The sequence below is a fragment of the Electrona antarctica genome (genome assembly GCF_951216825.1).
Source record: "Electrona antarctica genome assembly, chromosome: 3".
NCBI classification, from domain to species: domain Eukaryota; kingdom Metazoa; phylum Chordata; class Actinopteri; order Myctophiformes; family Myctophidae; genus Electrona; species Electrona antarctica.
The window spans coordinates 62673759-62692091 of record NC_136808.1 but is presented as its reverse complement, the minus strand read 5'-3'; the positions used below and the strand labels follow the sequence as shown (position 1 = coordinate 62692091).

The 18333-nt window shown below is 47.1% G+C and overlaps 1 protein-coding gene across 3 annotated transcripts in view; it reads left to right on the top strand.

The window, feature by feature from the left end:
- ttc17 (tetratricopeptide repeat domain 17) overlaps positions 1-18333 on the top strand; it is a 72795-nt gene that overhangs the window by 35828 nt on the left and 18634 nt on the right. Inside the window, exons 12-20 of one of the 3 annotated variants that reach the window (XM_079496158.1) lie at positions 604-719; positions 2122-2284; positions 4362-4433; positions 7917-8141; positions 9309-9528; positions 10552-10728; positions 11683-12050; positions 14242-14386; positions 17589-17709. In XM_079496158.1, the coding sequence (XP_079352284.1) occupies positions 604-719; positions 2122-2284; positions 4362-4433; positions 7917-8141; positions 9309-9528; positions 10552-10728; positions 11683-12050; positions 14242-14386; positions 17589-17709 (1607 nt within the window). Of the gene's footprint in view, positions 1-603; positions 720-2121; positions 2285-4361; positions 4434-7916; positions 8142-9308; positions 9529-10548; positions 10729-11682; positions 12051-14241; positions 14387-17466; positions 17539-17588; positions 17710-18333 lie in introns of those variants that run through there. The other 2 variants (XM_079496157.1, XM_079496159.1) reach the window with 2 other exon arrangements.

Here is an 18333-nt window from a genome sequence, read left to right as displayed (position 1 = left end):
CATAACATTACCATTACTATCCCTAACCCCAAACATAAACATAACATTACCATTACTATCCCTAACCCCAAACATAAACATAACATTACCATTACTATCCCTGACCCCAAACATAAACATAACATTACCATTACTATCCCTAACCCCAAACATAAACATAACATTACCATTACTATCACGACACAAAAATGAAGGCGTGAGCAGGTTTCGAACCCCAGCCATGATACCAGCTGTTCCAGAGTCTACTACATTTTACTCATGTAAAAGGAAAAACCCCACCCAGTAGGGGAGTGGTTGGGGAGGGGAAGCCTCGCCCCTGCGGGGCAAAGCTTCCCTCCACCCATCCCCTCCCATATTTCTCAGAGATGTAGCTCAGGGGTGATTTCACTCAACACCGACAGGGAAAACAGAGGTGAGAGGTCAATGTGGGACAGACACAAAGATGGTCAGGTTGATTATTGTTGTTGTTTTCCTGTATGTTTGCGGTGCGCTAGCCCCTCCAATACATGGTTATTGAAGATTACGTCATATGGCAGCCACGTCTATGCACTTTGTTTGTTTAGGGCACTAATGACATACATGGTTTGTGTTTATGGTTATCAGGCCATTCAGAGCTGGATGTGGCCCCAAAGGACGGACTGTGCCCAGGTGTATTCCAGCGTTCCCCCTGCCCACCTGCTGCCAACCTTCTACATCCCACCTGAAACCCAGGGCCTCAGGTCAGCCTGCCTCTCTCACACTGAAACCCAGGGCCTCAGGTCAGCCTGCCTCTCTCACACTGAAACCCAGGGCCTCAGGTCAGCCTGCCTCTCTCACACTGAAACCCAGGGCCTCAGGTCAGCCTCTCTCACACTGAAACCCAGGGCCTCAGGTCAGTCTCTCTCACACTGAAACCCAGGGCCTCAGGTCAGTCTCTCTCACACTGAAACCCAGGGCCTCAGGTCAGCCTGCCTCTCACACTGAAACCCAGGGCCTCAGGTCAGCCTCACTCACACTGAAACCCAGGGCCTCAGGTCAGCCTGCCTCACTCACACTGAAACCCAGGGCCTCAGGTCAGCCTGCCTCACTCACACTGAAACCCAGGGCCTCAGGTCAGCCTGCTTCTCTCACACTGAAACCCAGGGCCTCAGGTCAGCCTGCCTCACACTGAAACCCAGGAACTCAGGTCAGCCTCTCTCACACTGAAACCCAGGGCCTCAGGTCAGCCTCACTCACACTGAAACCCAGGGCCTCAGGTCAGCCTGCCTCACTCACACTGAAACCCAGGGCCTCAGGTCAGCCTGCCTCTCTCACACTGAAACCCAGGGCCTCAGGTCAGCCTCACTCACACTGAAACCCAAGGCCTCAGGTCAGCCTGCCTCACTCACACTGAAACCCAGGGCCTCAGGTCAGCCTGCCTCTCTCACACTGAAACCCAGGGCCTCAGGTCAGCCTGCCTCTCTCACACTGAAACCCAGGGCCTCAGGTCAGCCTGTCTCACTCACGTTGCACTGAATGACCAGAACAGGTCTGTAACATTGAATGACCAGAACAGGTCTGTAACATTGAATGACCAGAACAGGTCTGTAACATTGAATGACCAGAACAGGTCTGTAACATTGAATGACCAGAACAGGTCTGTAACATTGAATGACCAGAACAGGTCTGTAACATTGAATGACCAGAACAGGTCTGTAACATTGAATGACCAGAACAGGTCTGTAACATTGAATGACCAGAACAGGTCTGTAACATTGAATGACCATAACAGGTCTGTAACTCATAGTGTACAAATGAGAGTTCTGGGGGTCCTTGCAAATAAAACATTTGAGAACCACTAGTTGGACTCGTACTATAAATACTATAGTGTCATACATTATTCTGAGGAAGCTATTGAAAAATAGAATTCATAGCGCGGCACCGAGTGGCGTGCTACGAGCTTGTAGGTCTGCTATTTTTGAAAAATCGAAGAACGACTGACATAGAAACATAGCTTTTTCAGAAAACTGTCATTTTCAAACAGACATTTTTAGAATCTGATCTCATGTCAAAATGGGTTAAGAACATTATAATGGTGTGTAAAAAAAAAAAAAAAAGAACCACGGACACAAATTATTCAGTGTGTTTTCTGACTGTTTCCAGCCCGGTTGCCTCTGTCCTGTATGGGAGCAGCACCAGCCCCCCCCAGTCGGTTTCGGTACCGGACTGCGGACCTCCAGCAGAACCACCCCCAGCCCTTCTGCCTGCATCACTGGACTGGCCTCTAGAGGGCAGCAAAGTCCTGCCAGACATAATGGCCTCTCAGGTAACGAATCCTAACAAGGATGTTCATAATTGATTGATTTTTAGATCAATATAACTCTAGGGCAGTGGTTCCCAAAGTGTGGTCCGGGGACCCCCAGGGGTCCTTGAGGGAGTTCCAGGGGGTCCGGGGACCCCCAGGGGTCCTTGAGGGAGTTCGAGGGAGTTCCAGGGGGTCCGGGGACCCCCAGGGGTCCTTGAGGGAGTTCCAGGGGGTCCCCAGCCAAATGATAGTTTGGAACCAAATGGACCCTTATGGGTCTACTCTGAGAGTGTACAAATGGAACGGGTCCATTTGGTTCCATTTGTTAAATTAACATTGATCCATCAGTTAAATGGATCCATCAGTTACATTACCATTGATTTTACAATATAAATTGGGGGTCCCAGAGAGATAAATGCCATTAAATGGGGGTCCGTAGACTAATGCATGTCAAACTGGGGGTCCTTGAAATGAAACGGGTTGAGAATCACTGCTAGAGCCGTAGATATCTTCTCTCATGGGGGTCCCTGGCATATCTCTAGAGCTGTGGATATCTTCTCTCATGGGGGTCCCTGGCATATCTCTAGAGCTGTGGATATCTTCTCTCATGGGGGTCCCTGACATATCTCTAGAGCTGTGGATATCTTCTCTCATGGGGGTCCCTGACATATCTCTAGAGCTGTGGATATCTTCTCTCATGGGGGTCCCTGACATATCTCTAGAGCTGTGGATATCTTCTCTCATGGGGGTCCCTGACATATCTCTAGAGCCGTAGATATCTTCTCTCATGGGGGTCCCTGACATATCTCTAGAGCTGTGGATATCTTCTCTCATGGGGGTCCCTGGCATATCTCTAGAGCTGTGGATATCTTCTCTCATGGGGGTCCCTGACATATCTCTAGAGCTGTGGATATCTTCTCTCATGGGGGTCCCTGACATATCTCTAGAGCTGTGGATATCTTCTCTCATGGGGGTCCCTGACATATCTCTAGAGCTGTGGATATCTTCTCTCATGGGGGTCCCTGACATATCTCTTCAAATGGGGGTCCGTGGGGCTGATTGGTGTCAATTTGGGGGTCCATGACGTGGAAAGGTTTGGGAACCACTGCTCTAGGGCATTAAAGGACCACTTCACCACTTTTCAACTTCTCTTCCTATAATTGGTCCTAACTAATGTTCTTGATAAAATACCACCATTTTTTCCTACTCAGTCTGTGTCTCATAGGAAGGCTGTGGGCAGTTCAGAAACCCGTCCACCAGTGACATCATCGATGGTGAATCCAAGCTAATGGAAACGGCGGGCTTTCTTTTCCTGAAAAGTTGCAATGCAAAAGTTGAAGCCACCGTTCTCACAATAATAAAAATCTAAATATATTTTAAAACTAATCTTGTTTTAAAAAAAATCTGCCTAATGATGATTTCACTGGTGGACGGGTGTCCGAACTGCCCAAAGCCCTCCTATGAGACACAGACTGAGTAGGAACAAATGGTGGTGTTTTATCATGAACATTAGTGAGGACCAATTATATGAAGAGATGTTGAAAAGTGGTGAAGTGGTCCTTTAACCACTTGTGATTTTTCGACTTGCTATCAGTGAAAGTTGAAGTCTAGTCCCATCACAGTCAGAACTGCAGCATCACTCCCAACCTTCCGCCGTAGTCTGAAAACCCACCTCTTCAGACTCCATCATGGCCCGTAGCACTAGCCCCTCAGATAGCACTTTATGTAGACTTAGATAGTATTTTAAACGGACTTATAGCTTGTTACGTAGACAGCTCTAGAATTGCACTTTATGTAGTCATAGCACTTTATAGTACACATGTATAATATATAATATAATATAGTATAGTATGTATAGTTAACATAGATACTCCACTGTTACGTTCTTAGTTTACGCATGTTTCATGATAACTACTTTTTATATATGTGATGTATGCCATGCTTTTGTTATTGCTTAATGTAAGTCGCTCTGGATTAAGAGCGTCTGATGAATGCCTAAATTGTAAGTCTAGTCGACTTCTCATTGGATGGGGGGGGGGGGGGCATCGGGGGGGTGGCAGTAATGGTACCAGCCCTACATGAGCTGTGTTGTTTCCAGGTCCTGGGGTCCCGCAGCGGGGGGCTGCCCATGGAGCAGATCGGGTCCAGGATAGTGGAAGCTTTGAAACAAGTAAGAGACGAGACTTCTTCACAACTTCTCCCCTTTAACCCATTTACGCCTGAGATCAGATTCTAAAAATGTCTTCTACATCCTGACAGTTTTCTGAAAAAGCTGTTTCTATGTCAGTCGTTCTTCGATTTTTCGAAGATAGCAGACCTACTCGAATGCTCTCTATTCTATTATATCGCTAAAAGCTCCAAAGCGGTCATATTTTGAACGAGAGGCGGTTGAGAAGTCAGAAATGAAGCGCTAGTATATCCATCAGATCAGAAATGAAGCGCTAGTATATCCATCAGATCAACGAGAGGCGGTTGAGAAGTCAGAAATGAAGCGCTAGTATATCCATCAGATCAGAAATGAAGCGCTAGTATATCCATCAGATCAGAAATGAAGCGCTAGTATATCCATCAGATCAACGAGAGGCGGATGAGAAGTCAGAAATGAAGCGCTAGTATATCCATCAGATCAACGAGAGGCGGATGAGAAGTCAGAAATGAAGCGCTAGTATATCCATCAGATCAACGAAGTGAGGTCTAGTATATGCATCAGATCAACGAAGTGGGGTCTAGTATATCCATCAGTAGTGGGGTCTAGTATATCCATCAGTAGTGGGGTCTAGTATATCCATCAGTAGTGGGGTCTAGTATATCCATCAGTAGTGGGGTCTAGTATATCCATCAGTAGTGGGGTCTAGTATATCCATCAGTAGTGGGGTCTAGTATATCCATCAGTAGTGGGGTCTAGTATATCCATCAGTAGTGGGGTCTAGTATATCCATCAGATCAACGAAGTGGGGTCTAGTATATCCATCAGATCAACGAAGTGGGGTCTAGTATATCCATCAGTAGTGGGGTCTAGTATATCCATCAGAACAACGAAGTGGGGTCTAGTATATCCATCAGTAGTGGGGTCTAGTATATCCATCAGAACAACGAAGTGGGGTCTAGTATATCCATCAGTAGTGGGGTCTAGTATATCCATCAGTAGTGGGGTCTAGTATATCCATCAGAACAACGAAGTGGGGTCTAGTATATCCATCAGTAGTGGGGTCTAGTATATCCATCAGAACAACGAAGTGGGGTCTAGTATATCCATCAGTAGTGGGGTCTAGTATATCCATCAGTAGTGGGGTCTAGTATATCCATCAGATCAACGAAGTGGGGTCTAGTATATCCATCAGTAGTGGGGTCTAGTATATCCATCAGTAGTGGGGTCTAGTATATCCATCAGAACAACGAAGTGGGGTCTAGTATATCCATCAGTAGTGGGGTCTAGTATATCCATCAGTAGTGGGGTCTAGTATATCCATCAGTAGTGGGGTCTAGTATATCCATCAGTAGTGGGGTCTAGTATATCCATCAGATCAACGAAGTGGGGTCTAGTATATCCATCAGTAGTGGGGTCTAGTATATCCATCAGAACAACGAAGTGGGGTCTAGTATATCCATCAGATCAATGAAGTGGGGTCTAGTATATCCATCAGATCAACGAAGTGGGGTCTAGTATATCCATCAGTAGTGGGGTCTAGTATATCCATCAGTAGTGGGGTCTAGTATATCCATCAGTAGTGGGGTCTAGTATATCCATCAGTAGTGGGGTCTAGTATATCCATCAGTAGTGGGGTCTAGTATATCCATCAGAACAACGAAGTGGGGTCTAGTATATCCATCAGATCAACGAAGTGGGGTCTAGTATATCCATCAGTAGTGGGGTCTAGTATATCCATCAGAACAACGAAGTGGGGTCTAGTATATCCATCAGATCAACGAAGTGGGGTCTAGTATATCCATCAGAACAACGAAGTGGGGTCTAGTATATCCATCAGAACAACGAAGTGGGGTCTAGTATATCCATCAGAACAACGAAGTGGGGTCTAGTATATGCATCAGATCAACGAAGTGGGGTCTAGTATATCCATCAGAACAACGAAGTGGGGTCTAGTATATCCATCAGATCAACGAAGTGGGGTCTAGTATATGCATCAGTAGTGGGGTCTAGTATATGCATCAGTAGTGGGGTCTAGTATATGCATCAGATCAACGAAGTGGGGTCTAGTATATGCATCAGTAGTGGGGTCTAGTATATGCATCAGATCAACGAAGTGGGGTCTAGTATATGCATCAGTAGTGGGGTCTAGTATATGCATCAGATCAACGAAGTGGGGTCTAGTATATGCATCAGTAGTGGGGTCTAGTATATGCATCAGTAGTGGGGTCTAGTATATCCATCAGTAGTGGGGTCTAGTATATGCATCAGTAGTGGGGTCTAGTATATGCATCAGATCAACGAAGTGGGGTCTAGTATATGCATCAGTAGTGGGGTCTAGTATATGCATCAGTAGTGGGGTCTAGTATATCCATCAGTAGTGGGGTCTAGTATATCCATCAGTAGTGGGGTCTAGTATATCCATCAGTAGTGGGGTCTAGTATATCCATCAGTAGTGGGGTCTAGTATATCCATCAGAACAACGAAGTGGGGTCTAGTATATCCATCAGTAGTGGGGTCTAGTATATCCATCAGTAGTGGGGTCTAGTATATCCATCAGTAGTGGGGTCTAGTATATCCATCAGAACAACGAAGTGGGGTCTAGTATATCCATCAGTAGTGGGGTCTAGTATATCCATCAGTAGTGGGGTCTAGTATATCCATCAGTAGTGGGGTCTAGTATATCCATCAGTAGTGGGGTCTAGTATATCCATCAGTAGTGGGGTCTAGTATATCCATCAGTAGTGGGGTCTAGTATATCCATCAGATCAACGAAGTGGGGTCTAGTATATCCATCAGTAGTGGGGTCTAGTATATCCATCAGTAGTGGGGTCTAGTATATCCATCAGTAGTGGGGTCTAGTATATCCATCAGTAGTGGGGTCTAGTATATCCATCAGTAGTGGGGTCTAGTATATCCATCAGTAGTGGGGTCTAGTACATCCATCAGTAGTGGGGTCTAGTATATCCATCAGATCAACGAAGTGGGGTCTAGTATATCCATCAGTAGTGGGGTCTAGTATATCCATCAGTAGTGGGGTCTAGTATATCCATCAGTAGTGGGGTCTAGTATATCCATCAGATCAACGAAGTGGGGTCGGGGAGAACAGCGACACAGCACAGCGTGCTAAAAGGGGCGGTGCGGTGGAAGCAAGATCTTCAAGCTAATGATGCATTGAGCCTCGACACGGTGTTAGCTTGTAGATCTACTCTTTTTGGTGAACGACACCGCCGTACTACAGAAATATAAATTAAGGTATAGAACTGCGACTCATAGAATGTGTACTTGCTGTATCAGAGCCTTGTCTTTATCATGATTTAACGGTAAAACTCTCTAGTCGCACGGGTGCTACAAATTGCATTTAACAATTCGCACGGTACTATTTTTACTAGCAAATGCGAGTACCCACTCGCACTGTCGACCCCTGGATGAGACGTGTGCAGTCCAAATAAACGTTCCTTGTGTCTCAAAAAGAAAAAACAACATTCATCTTGTTTGTGCCTGCAGGACAGCGCCCCCCTTTGGCTGTTGCAGAATGAGGCGGCTCTCTTTTGGCGGGCCAAGGGCAACGGTAGCCGCGCTCTGCAGTGCCTGCGCCAATCGCTGGCCATAGCTCCGCCCACCCAGCATCACCTGGTCCTCATCAACGCTGCCAACCTGCTGATGCATCACGGCGTGGCCGAGCACGCACACACCCTGCTGCAACACGCTCTGGCGCTGAACTCCTCTGAGGTAGAGATACTCTGATACATGTACTCTGATACATGTACTCTGATACACATTAGGATCACATTAGATAATTGACACAGGGGTGAAAAATGGGTTACAAAATGGGTTACAAAATCATGGGATGACTAAGGGTGTGTTACTGTCTGACAATATTGTTGACCAAAAGAAAATGATTAAACAGCAATTCAAATGTACCTACAGTACCATTTTATAACGGCCGATGTGCTTTTCAGGCAAGTGGGCTCGACCTTTGGGCAAGTACTGTAGAACATGCCTGCCACATGACCTGTGGCAGGCATGTTCCTCTTGAGAACTTAACGCCTAAACCCCACCAATGACCTGTGGCAGGCATGTTCCTCTTGAGAACTTAACGCCTAAACCCCACCAATGACCTGTGGCAGGCATGTTCCTCTTGAGAACTTACGCCTAAACCCCACCAATGACCTGTGGCAGGCATGTTCCTCTTGAGAACTTAACGCCTAAACCCCACCAATGACCTGTGGCAGGCGTGTTCCTCTTGAGAACTTAACGCCTAAACCCCACCAATGACCTGTGGCAGGCATGTTCCTCTTGAGAACTTACGCCTAAACCCCACCAATGACCTGTGGCAGGCATGTTCCTCTTGAGAACTTAACGCCTAAACCCCACCAATGACCTGTGGCAGGCATGTTCCTCTTGAGAACTTAACGCCTAAACCCCACCAATGCAACTCCTTGCAACTGCCTTGGGGGATAACTGTTGCAAGGAGTTGCGTGGCAAATCATTGGGCTTGGTGTAAACCCCTGGTGTTCCTCCATGGCCCCAGTCTTTAGTACAGGGTTTCCCAATTCATTTTCCTCAAGGGCCATATTTTGACTAGGGAACCAGGCTGGGGGCCGAGTCCGCATGCGTGAAAAATTGGGTTTTATATTTTTTCATTCATTAAAAATTGTTCTCAACCAGTGGTCCTTGAGGGGGTGCCCAGTTTGACATGCATAGGCTACTGACCCCCATTTAATGCCATTTATATCTGGGACACCCCCAACCCCCCCCCCCCCCCCCCCCCCCCCTCAAAAACAAAACCTTTATTTTATTTTATTTGTATTCTTCCAGGGGCCACAAGGGGCCCGCGGGCCGCCTATTGGGGAACCCTGCTTTAATGTATGTGTGTGTGTGTGTGTGTGTCTTCAGCCCCACTCTCTGTTCAGCGTGCTCAGCTTGGAGCTGTCTCAGGGCAACGTGTCGGGCGCCTTGGCGTTCTTCCGTGCCCTCCTGCAGACGGTGCTGAACTCGCCAGCCGCCGCCTCGCTGATGGCCGGCTGCGCTCAGTGTCGCTCCCTCCTCCCCCTGATGCGCTGCATTCAGTTCTACCCCTTCCTCTACAACCTGTCGCACAGGCAGCCGTGCCCACGTGAGTCTGCATTCAGTTCTACCCCTTCCTCTACAACCTGTCGCACAGGCAGCCGTGCCCACGTGAGTCTGCATTCAGTTCTACCCCTTCCTCTACAACCTGTCGCACAGGCAGCCGTGACCACGTGAGTCTGCATTCAGTTCTACCCCTTCCTCTACAACCTGTCGCACAGGCAGCCGTGCCCACGTGAGTCTGCATTCAGTTCTACCCCTTCCTCTACAACCTGTCGCACAGGCAGCCGTGACCACGTGAGTCTGCATTCAGTTCTACCCCTTCCTCTACAACCTGTCGCACAGGCAGCCGTGCCCACGTGAGTCTGCATTCAGTTCTACCCCTTCCTCTACAACCTGTCGCACAGGCAGCCGTGCCCACGGCTACCAACACAACATGAGAGGGCATGCAGTACGCAGAGAGCTGCCAACCTGCACACGTTTTGCGTAGAAACCACGCAATTCTAGGTCTCAGTACGCACGTACGACATTCGTGAAATGTCGGATGATTTCATTGATATTTTATTTTATTGGTAGGCTATCTGTCTTGAGAAGCAGGAATAGATGGATGGGTAGGTAGGTAGGTAGGTAGGTAGATAGATAGATAATGTGCATCTCCAATTCTGCACGAGTAATCCTGCAGAATTGGACCGTGACTGGCATGACCACAGTGGTCAGCCGGCCAACCTCCAAGGCCTCCATACTTGAATTTTACTTTCAAAATGGTTGCATTCTTGCACCATTGCACCATCCTAGGTCTGCTATTTTTGAAAAATCATTAAAATGTGGCGCAAATCATTGAATATATATTTCAGAGCGAACATATTGAACTAAAATATTTGCTTCTGGGGGGGGGTCCCTGGAACTACAGATTTTGAGATGTGGGTCTGTGGCCCAATAGAGATAATTCTGGGGGTCCTTGACATGAAAAAGGTTGAGCACCACTGACATAGAAACATGGGTTTTTCAGAAAAATGTTAGGATTTAGAAGCCTTTTTTTAAAAAATCGTGCACCGTGTGTTTTGTCCAGAAGGGGGCGCCTGTGTGGCAGAAGAGGAGCTGGGCATCCAGTTGGAGGAATGGGATCTGAATGCTGAGACCAAACATGACTCTGTAGGGGGCGGAGCCTCTGTAGGGGGCGGAGCCTCTGTAGGGGGCGGAGCTCAGACGCCTGCCGTCTCCACCCTGGAAGAGTCCCTCCTCTTTGAGAGTAAGAATCCAACACTTTGCCAGTGTGCCAAATGGCAACATTTCCATTTCATGTCAAATTTTAATGGACAATACAGTTTTATTAATCTTTTATCTTTTTTTATTTTCACTATTTTTAAAGCGTTTTTAAAATTATAATAAAGGACATGCAATGTTTCCACCTGTTTTGGTAACAGATAACTGACATTTATTATTTTTATTTTTGTGACATCGGTCCAGAGTTTCCATATCGGTGCATAATGCCTACATTTAACACATTTAGACCTGAGGACGTTTTCCAAAAACCTTCTAAAACTGAAAAACAGGTGGAAACATTGCATGTCCTTTATTATAATTTTAAAAACAACATTCTGACAGATTCTGTAATTTAATTTCTTATAATGAAGATGTATTTGTTTTGGCACAAAAGGGGAAATAATAAACTACCGAAAAAATAAAGTATTGGCTATCGGCTAATTTATTTTTATTTTTATTTTGACCTGAGATCAGATTCTAAAAATGTCTTCTACATCCTGACAGTTTTCTGAAAAAGCTATGTTTTCACAATGCTAACACCAAAAGGGTTTCCCGCCCAAAATGGGTTAAAAAAAAATGGGTTATTTTTTCGGTAGTTTGTTATTATTTCCTCTTTTGTGCCAGGGAAACAAATGCATCTTCATTATAAGAAATTACAGAATCTGCAGAATCAGCTGGACAGTGACTGACAGCTCTCTATTGGAAGTCACTGGAGTTTGTTAAAAACAAGCCCTTGAAATATGACATATTATGACATGAGTAAAACGCTTAACACCAAAAAAAGCAACAAAATACAGATGTTGACCGATAACGGCAAATATCGGCAGATAGAAATGGTGCATTTATATAGCGCTTTTATCCAAAGCACTTTACATAGTTAAATGTCTTCGCTCCATCCTAACATCATTCTTATAATACGTATGTCCTTTTGCCCTCACAGAGGTGGTTCTGGACAGCAACGGTTCAGGGGAGGCGGCCGGACAACAGCGGGACCCTCCCTCTGCCCAGGGGGCGTCTCCTAAAGCCTACGGCGCCGTGGGGGAGGGCGAGGACGAGTGGCAGCTGAAGGAGGACCTGATGGGGGCCTTCGAGGGGGCGCTGGACGTCGGGGGCAAGCGGGGCGACCTGAAGGAGGACCTGATGGGGGCCTTCGAGGGGGCGCTGGACGTCGGCGGCAAGCGGGGCGACCTGCGAGGCATCCGCGTGCTGAAGAACGACCGCGTCATGGGTGCCCGGGCAGGGGGCGGGGCAGGGGGCGGGGCAGGGCCCTGCTTTGGAAACTGTGAGGACGACGAAGGGGCAGAATGGGTACGTGTCTTCCTGTTGGGGCTCGCTCACTTCCTGTCTTCATGCTAAATTATACCGTAGTTCATAAAATATCTAAATGATGGTAATAATGCAGTTATTTGGAACATGACACGGGTGTGTTGGAACCCACAGAGCGCCATAACACTGCACATGACCGCGGCACAGAGTGACTTCATTCTTGGCAGTGAATGAGTTTTAACCCATTTTGGGCAGGAACCCCTTTTGGTGTAATAGCATTATGTTATGCTTTAGCTATTGAAAAATAGCAGATCTACAAGCTCATAGCGCGCCACCGAGTGGCGCGCTACGAGCTTGTAGGTCTGCTATTTTTGAAAAATCGAAGAACAACTGACATAGAAACATAGCTTTTTCAGAAAACTGTCAGGATGTAGAAGACATTTTTAGAATCTGATCTCAGGTCAGAATGGGTTAAGGGGGTGGGGTTAAGGGGAGGGGGGGGGGGGCAGCCCTATGTATTAGAAATGTTACACATTGTTGCTGTCGTGAGGAGAAACCATTTTTGAGGTTTTTAATTTTCATGAATCAATGCTATTGAACACCCTTTACCTCTGTGTTATGGGTAAAGGAATATTAGAAACACCCTTTACCTCTGTGTTATGGGTAAAGGGATATTAGAAACACCCTTTACCTCTGTGTTATGGGTAAAGGGATATTAGAAACACCCTTTACCTCTGTGTTATGGGTAAAGGGATATTAGAAACACCCTTTACCTCTGTGTTATGGGTAAAGGGATATTAGAAACACCCTTTACCTCTGTGTTATGGGTAAAGGGATATTAGAAACACCCTTTACCTCTGTGTTATGGGTAAAGGGATATTAGAAACACCCTTTACCTCTGTGTTATGGGTAAAGGAATATTAGAAACACCCTTTACCTCTGTGTTATGGGTAAAGGGATATTAGAAACACCCTTTACCTCTGTGTTATGGGTAAAGGGATATTAGAAACACCCTTTACCTCTGTGTTATGGGTAAAGGAATATTAGAAACACCCTTTACCTCTGTGTTATGGGTAAAGGAATATTAGAAACACCCTTTACCTCTGTGTTATGGGTAAAGGAATATTAGAAACACCCTTTACCTCTGTGTTATGGGTAAAGGGATATTAGAAACACCCTTTACCTCTGTGTTATGGGTAAAGGGATATTAGAAACACCCTTTACCTCTGTGTTATGGGTAAAGGGATATTAGAAACACCCTTTACCTCTGTGTTATGGGTAAAGGGATATTAGAAACACCCTTTACCTCTGTGTTATGGGTAAAGGGATATTAGAAACACCCTTTACCTCTGTTATGGGTAAAGGGATATTAGAAACACCCTTTACCTCTGTGTTATGGGTAAAGGGATATTAGAAACACCCTTTACCTCTGTGTTATGGGTAAAGGGACATTAGAAACACCCTTTACCTCTGTGTTATGGGTAAAGGGATATTAGAAACACCCTTTACCTCTGTGTTATGGGTAAAGGGATATTAGAAACACCCTTTACCTCTGTGTTATGGGTAAAGGGACATTAGAAACACCCTTTACCTCTGTGTTATGGGTAAAGGGACATTAGAAACACCCTTTACCTCTGTGTTATGGGTAAAGGGATATTAGAAACACCCTTTACCTCTGTGTTATGGGTAAAGGAATATTAGAAAGCGCTTCTGACAAAACCACTTAACTCCATTGGACTCTCAAACTGTCTGCTAAAGCAGCTAACTCCAGCACCTCTCCCCCTCTCATGCAAGTCATTGACAAATTATATAAATTCACAATTCCAACTTTGATGAGGCGGTATTGCATTGTTTAAACATATACCGTTTTCTTCATTTCCTAAAAAAGAAAAAATCAAAAAAAAAAAAAAAATTAGAAGTTGGCTCGTTTCTTCCCGACACCAGAGACAGAATACGTGATGTATGATCACTAAAGCCATTACTCGGTTTACTAAAACATGTTCAGTGGATTGACCAACGTGTCACTGTATGATCACTAAAGCCATTACTCGGTTTACTAAAACATGTTCAGTGGATTGACCAACGTGTCACTGTATGATCACTAAAGCCATTACTCGGTTTACTAAAACATGTTCAGTGGATTGACCAACGTGTCACTCGATCATCTCGTCCCGACTGTTGTGGTATGAAATGCCAGGAGGAAAACGGTGCTCTCTGTGTCGTTGGCCATTAGATAACGTTCCAAGTGAAGAGGGTCAGGAAGAACAAGGTCGATGGAGGTGACGCTAGCGGCTCTGATGAGACCCAACAGCCTCTGTCTGGAGGGCACTCTGTCCTGGAGATCAGTGGGCCTACCATCCCCTCCCCTGGCCCTTCAGGTAACACACACACACACACACACACACACACACACACACACACACACACACACACACACACACTGTCCTGGAGATCAGTGGGCCTACCATCCCCTCCCCTGGCCCTTCAGGTACACACACACACACACACACACACACACACACACACACACACACACACACTGTCCTGGAGATCAGTGGGCCTACCATCCCCTCCCCTGGCCCTTCAGGTAACACACACACACACACACACACACACACACACACACACACACACACACACACTGTCCTGGAGATCAGTGGGCCTACCATCCCCTCCCCTGGCCCTTCAGGTAACACACACACACACACACACACACACACACACACACACACACACACACACACACTGTCCTGGAGATCAGTGGGCCTACCATCCCCTCCCCTGGCCCTTCAGGTAACACACACACACACACACACACACACACACACACACACACACACACACACACACTGTCCTGGAGATCAGTGGGCCTACCATCCCCTCCCCTGGCCCTTCAGGTAACACACACACACACACACACACACACACACACACACACTCTGTCCTGGAGATCAGTGGGCCTACCATCCCCTCCCCTGGCCCTTCAGGTAACGCACACACACGCGCACACGCACGCAAGCACAGACTTGTAACATTCTGGGAACCCGTTTGAAAAACCTTGTGTAGAAACAAGAAGTTAGTTAGTCTGGCTCCTTCCACTTCCTCCTGGGTGCTGACAGAATCTGTTTTGAGAGATTAGATTTGAGAGAATAGTACTGCCGTAGCAGACGACCCGCAGCACTCCAGGTTCAGAGAATAGTACTGCCGTAGCAGACGACCCGCAGCACTCCAGGTTCAGAGAATAGTACTGCCGTAGCAGACGACCCGCAGCACTCCAGGTTCAGAGAATAGTACTGCCGTAGCAGACAACCCGCAGCACTCCAGGTTCAGAGAATAGTACTGCCGTAGCAGACAACCCGCAGCACTCCAGGTTAGAGAATAGTACTGCCGTAGCAGACGACCCGCAGCACTCCAGGTTAGAGAATAGTACTGCCGTAGCAGACAACCTGCAGCACTCCAGGTTAGAGAATAGTACTGCCGTAGCAGACGACCCGCAGCACTCCAGGTTAGAGAATAGTACTGCCGTAGCAGAGAATAGTACTGCCGTAGCAGAGAATAGTACTGCCGTAGCAGACAACCCGCAGCACTCCAGGTTCAGAGAATAGTACTGCCGTAGCAGACAACCTGCAGCACTCCAGGTTCAGAGAATAGTACTGCCGTAGCAGACAACCTGCAGCACTCCAGGTTCAGAGAATAGTACTGCCGTAGCAGACGACCCGCAGCACTCCAGGTTAGAGAATAGTACTGCCGTAGCAGACAACCCGCAGCACTCCAGGTTAGAGAATAGTACTGCCGTAGCAGACAACCCGCAGCACTCCAGGTTAGAGAATAGTACTGCCGTAGCAGACAACCCGCAGCACTCCAGGTTAGAGAATAGTACTGCCGTAGCAGACGACCCGCAGCACTCCAGGTTAGAGAATAGTACTGCCGTAGCAGACGACCCGCAGCACTCCAGGTTCAGAGAATAGTACTGCCGTAGCAGACAACCTGCAGCACTCCAGGTTAGAGAATAGTACTGCCGTAGCAGACAACCCGCAGCACTCCAGGTTAGAGAATAGTACTGCCGTAGCAGACAACCTGCAGCACTCCAGGTTCAGAGAATAGTACTGCCGTAGCAGACAACCTGCAGCACTCCAGGTTATAGAATAGTACTGCCGTAGCAGACGACCCGCAGCACTCCAGGTTAGAGAATAGTACTGCCGTAGCAGACAACCTGCAGCACTCCAGGTTAGAGAATAGTACTGCCGTAGCAGACAACCTGCAGCACTCCAGGTTAGAGAATAGTACTGCCGTAGCAGAGAACCCACAGCACTCAAGGTTCAAACCAAATCCTTATGGTGCAAGGCTCGAAGATATAAGTTGAGGTGAAAAGATTAGATTTGTAAAAAAATAAAAGTCGACGGGACAAATGGCCAATATACAAGCTCACTTTGAGTCGCAGTGAGACACGTGATCTTGTAGATATAGTTCTTCCTATGACAAATGGCAAAAAATAGCCCATGAGCAGGGGTCATCACAGGGGTCATCACAGGCGTCATCACAGGGGTCATCACATCACAGGGGTCATCACAGGGGTCATCACAGGGGTCATCACAGGGGTCTTCACAGGGGTCATCACAGGGGTCATCACAGGGGTCATCACAGGGGTCATCACAGGGGTCTTCACAGGGGTCATCACAGGGGTCATCACAGGGGTCATCAGGACCTTGTGGTGGTCATTTATGTCACAATTCAGAAACACACAAAGAGATGGCCTTGAATGACCATAACAGGTCTGTAAAAACATCCATATGGTTGTGGTTCCATTTGTACACTCTGAGTTAAGGGGGTCCTTGCAGATAACACTTTTGAGAACCACTAGTAAATCAGCATCAGCAAGAACACTTGGAGACTCTTGACATTCAGTAATTGGGTCTTATGATTACGGAACATTATAATAGTGTGTAAAAAGAAAATCAAACATTTGCCACGGACAAGACCAAGTCTTATTTGCCACACACATTTGTTCATGTATGGACATATTGATGACCCCTGGTTGAGAGCTTCGGGCATTTTAGCAGCCTTTGTCTTTATAAAACAAATGCACAGTTTGTCATATTTCTATGTGTTCTATGCAGCAACCCTGCACACAGCTACTCACCGTCTCCACACCTTAGCGCAAAACGGTCTTAAGCTGCGCACTTCTTAAGCTGCGCGCAGCTTAAATTTTGAGTTTTTAGACAGCTGGTGGATGGAAAAGAAGCTCCACCTCCGCGGACTTTTTGCGCGGAGGAGAGCGTTTCCGGGAATCTGGCCGTCGCGCAAAAAGTCTGCGGAGGTGGAGCTTCTTTTCCATCCACCAGCTGTCTAAAAACTCGGAATTTAAGCTGCGCGCAGCCGAGAACGTGCGCAGCTCTTTCGATAGTGTGGCAGCACCTACTGAACATGTAGCACTGATTGATGCCTTTGTGCTGAGCAGGCCGATGGAGAGACTACACCAGCCTGGGATGACCCTAACCCTAACCCTTTGTGCTGAGCAGGCCGATGGAGAGACTACACCAGCCTGGGATGACCCTAACCCTAACCCTTTGTGCTGAGCAGGCCGATGGAGAGACTACACCAGCCTGGGATGGCCAGGACCCGAGGAGTGCCAGCGGACTCGAAGGGTAGACCTCACCACTGTGGCCAGCACCTGGCTGGCTGTGTCTGCCAAGAATATAGAGTAAGACCGCCTGCCGCCGCCCGTGTTCACCATTCCTTTATAGAATATATTTTTTGAGCAGTATAGACATACAGTCTATACTATAGTATACTATATTATTATTTGATATCATTTTTGCAAACAAAAGGACTTGTTTATCTTCCTGTGAGCTTTCTGCAATTGACCTTCCAGTTGACAGTGTCGCATCTCTCCCATTTGTTTTTATTATCGATGCAAGATAATGGAAGTCAATGTGTTTTCGTTATAGATCATTAGAAAGCACTTTGTAATCCTGGTCTCTAAACTGCCTCCCCCTGGCCAGCCGGGGCAACTGATGGAGGGGAAAGGAACTGGTTGGAATAACGTGTTCCTTCCACGCGCTACGTCCAACCAGAGAAACTCCCCCCTGTCGGGTGTAAAAGAGCAACTTGGACACTCAGGCATGAAGGAAGCATGAGTTCAAGTCCGTTGCTCTCCCCATGTCCCCCATATATGGGGACTAGGTTGGCGGAGGGTGTGTAGAGCCCTAACCCGACTCCGCCAGATGTGGCAGCAGAGAGTCCCCACCCAGTGTACTCTCTGCTGCCCCATCTGGCGGAGTCAGGTTAGTAGAGCCCAGGATCACATTAGATAATTGACACAGGG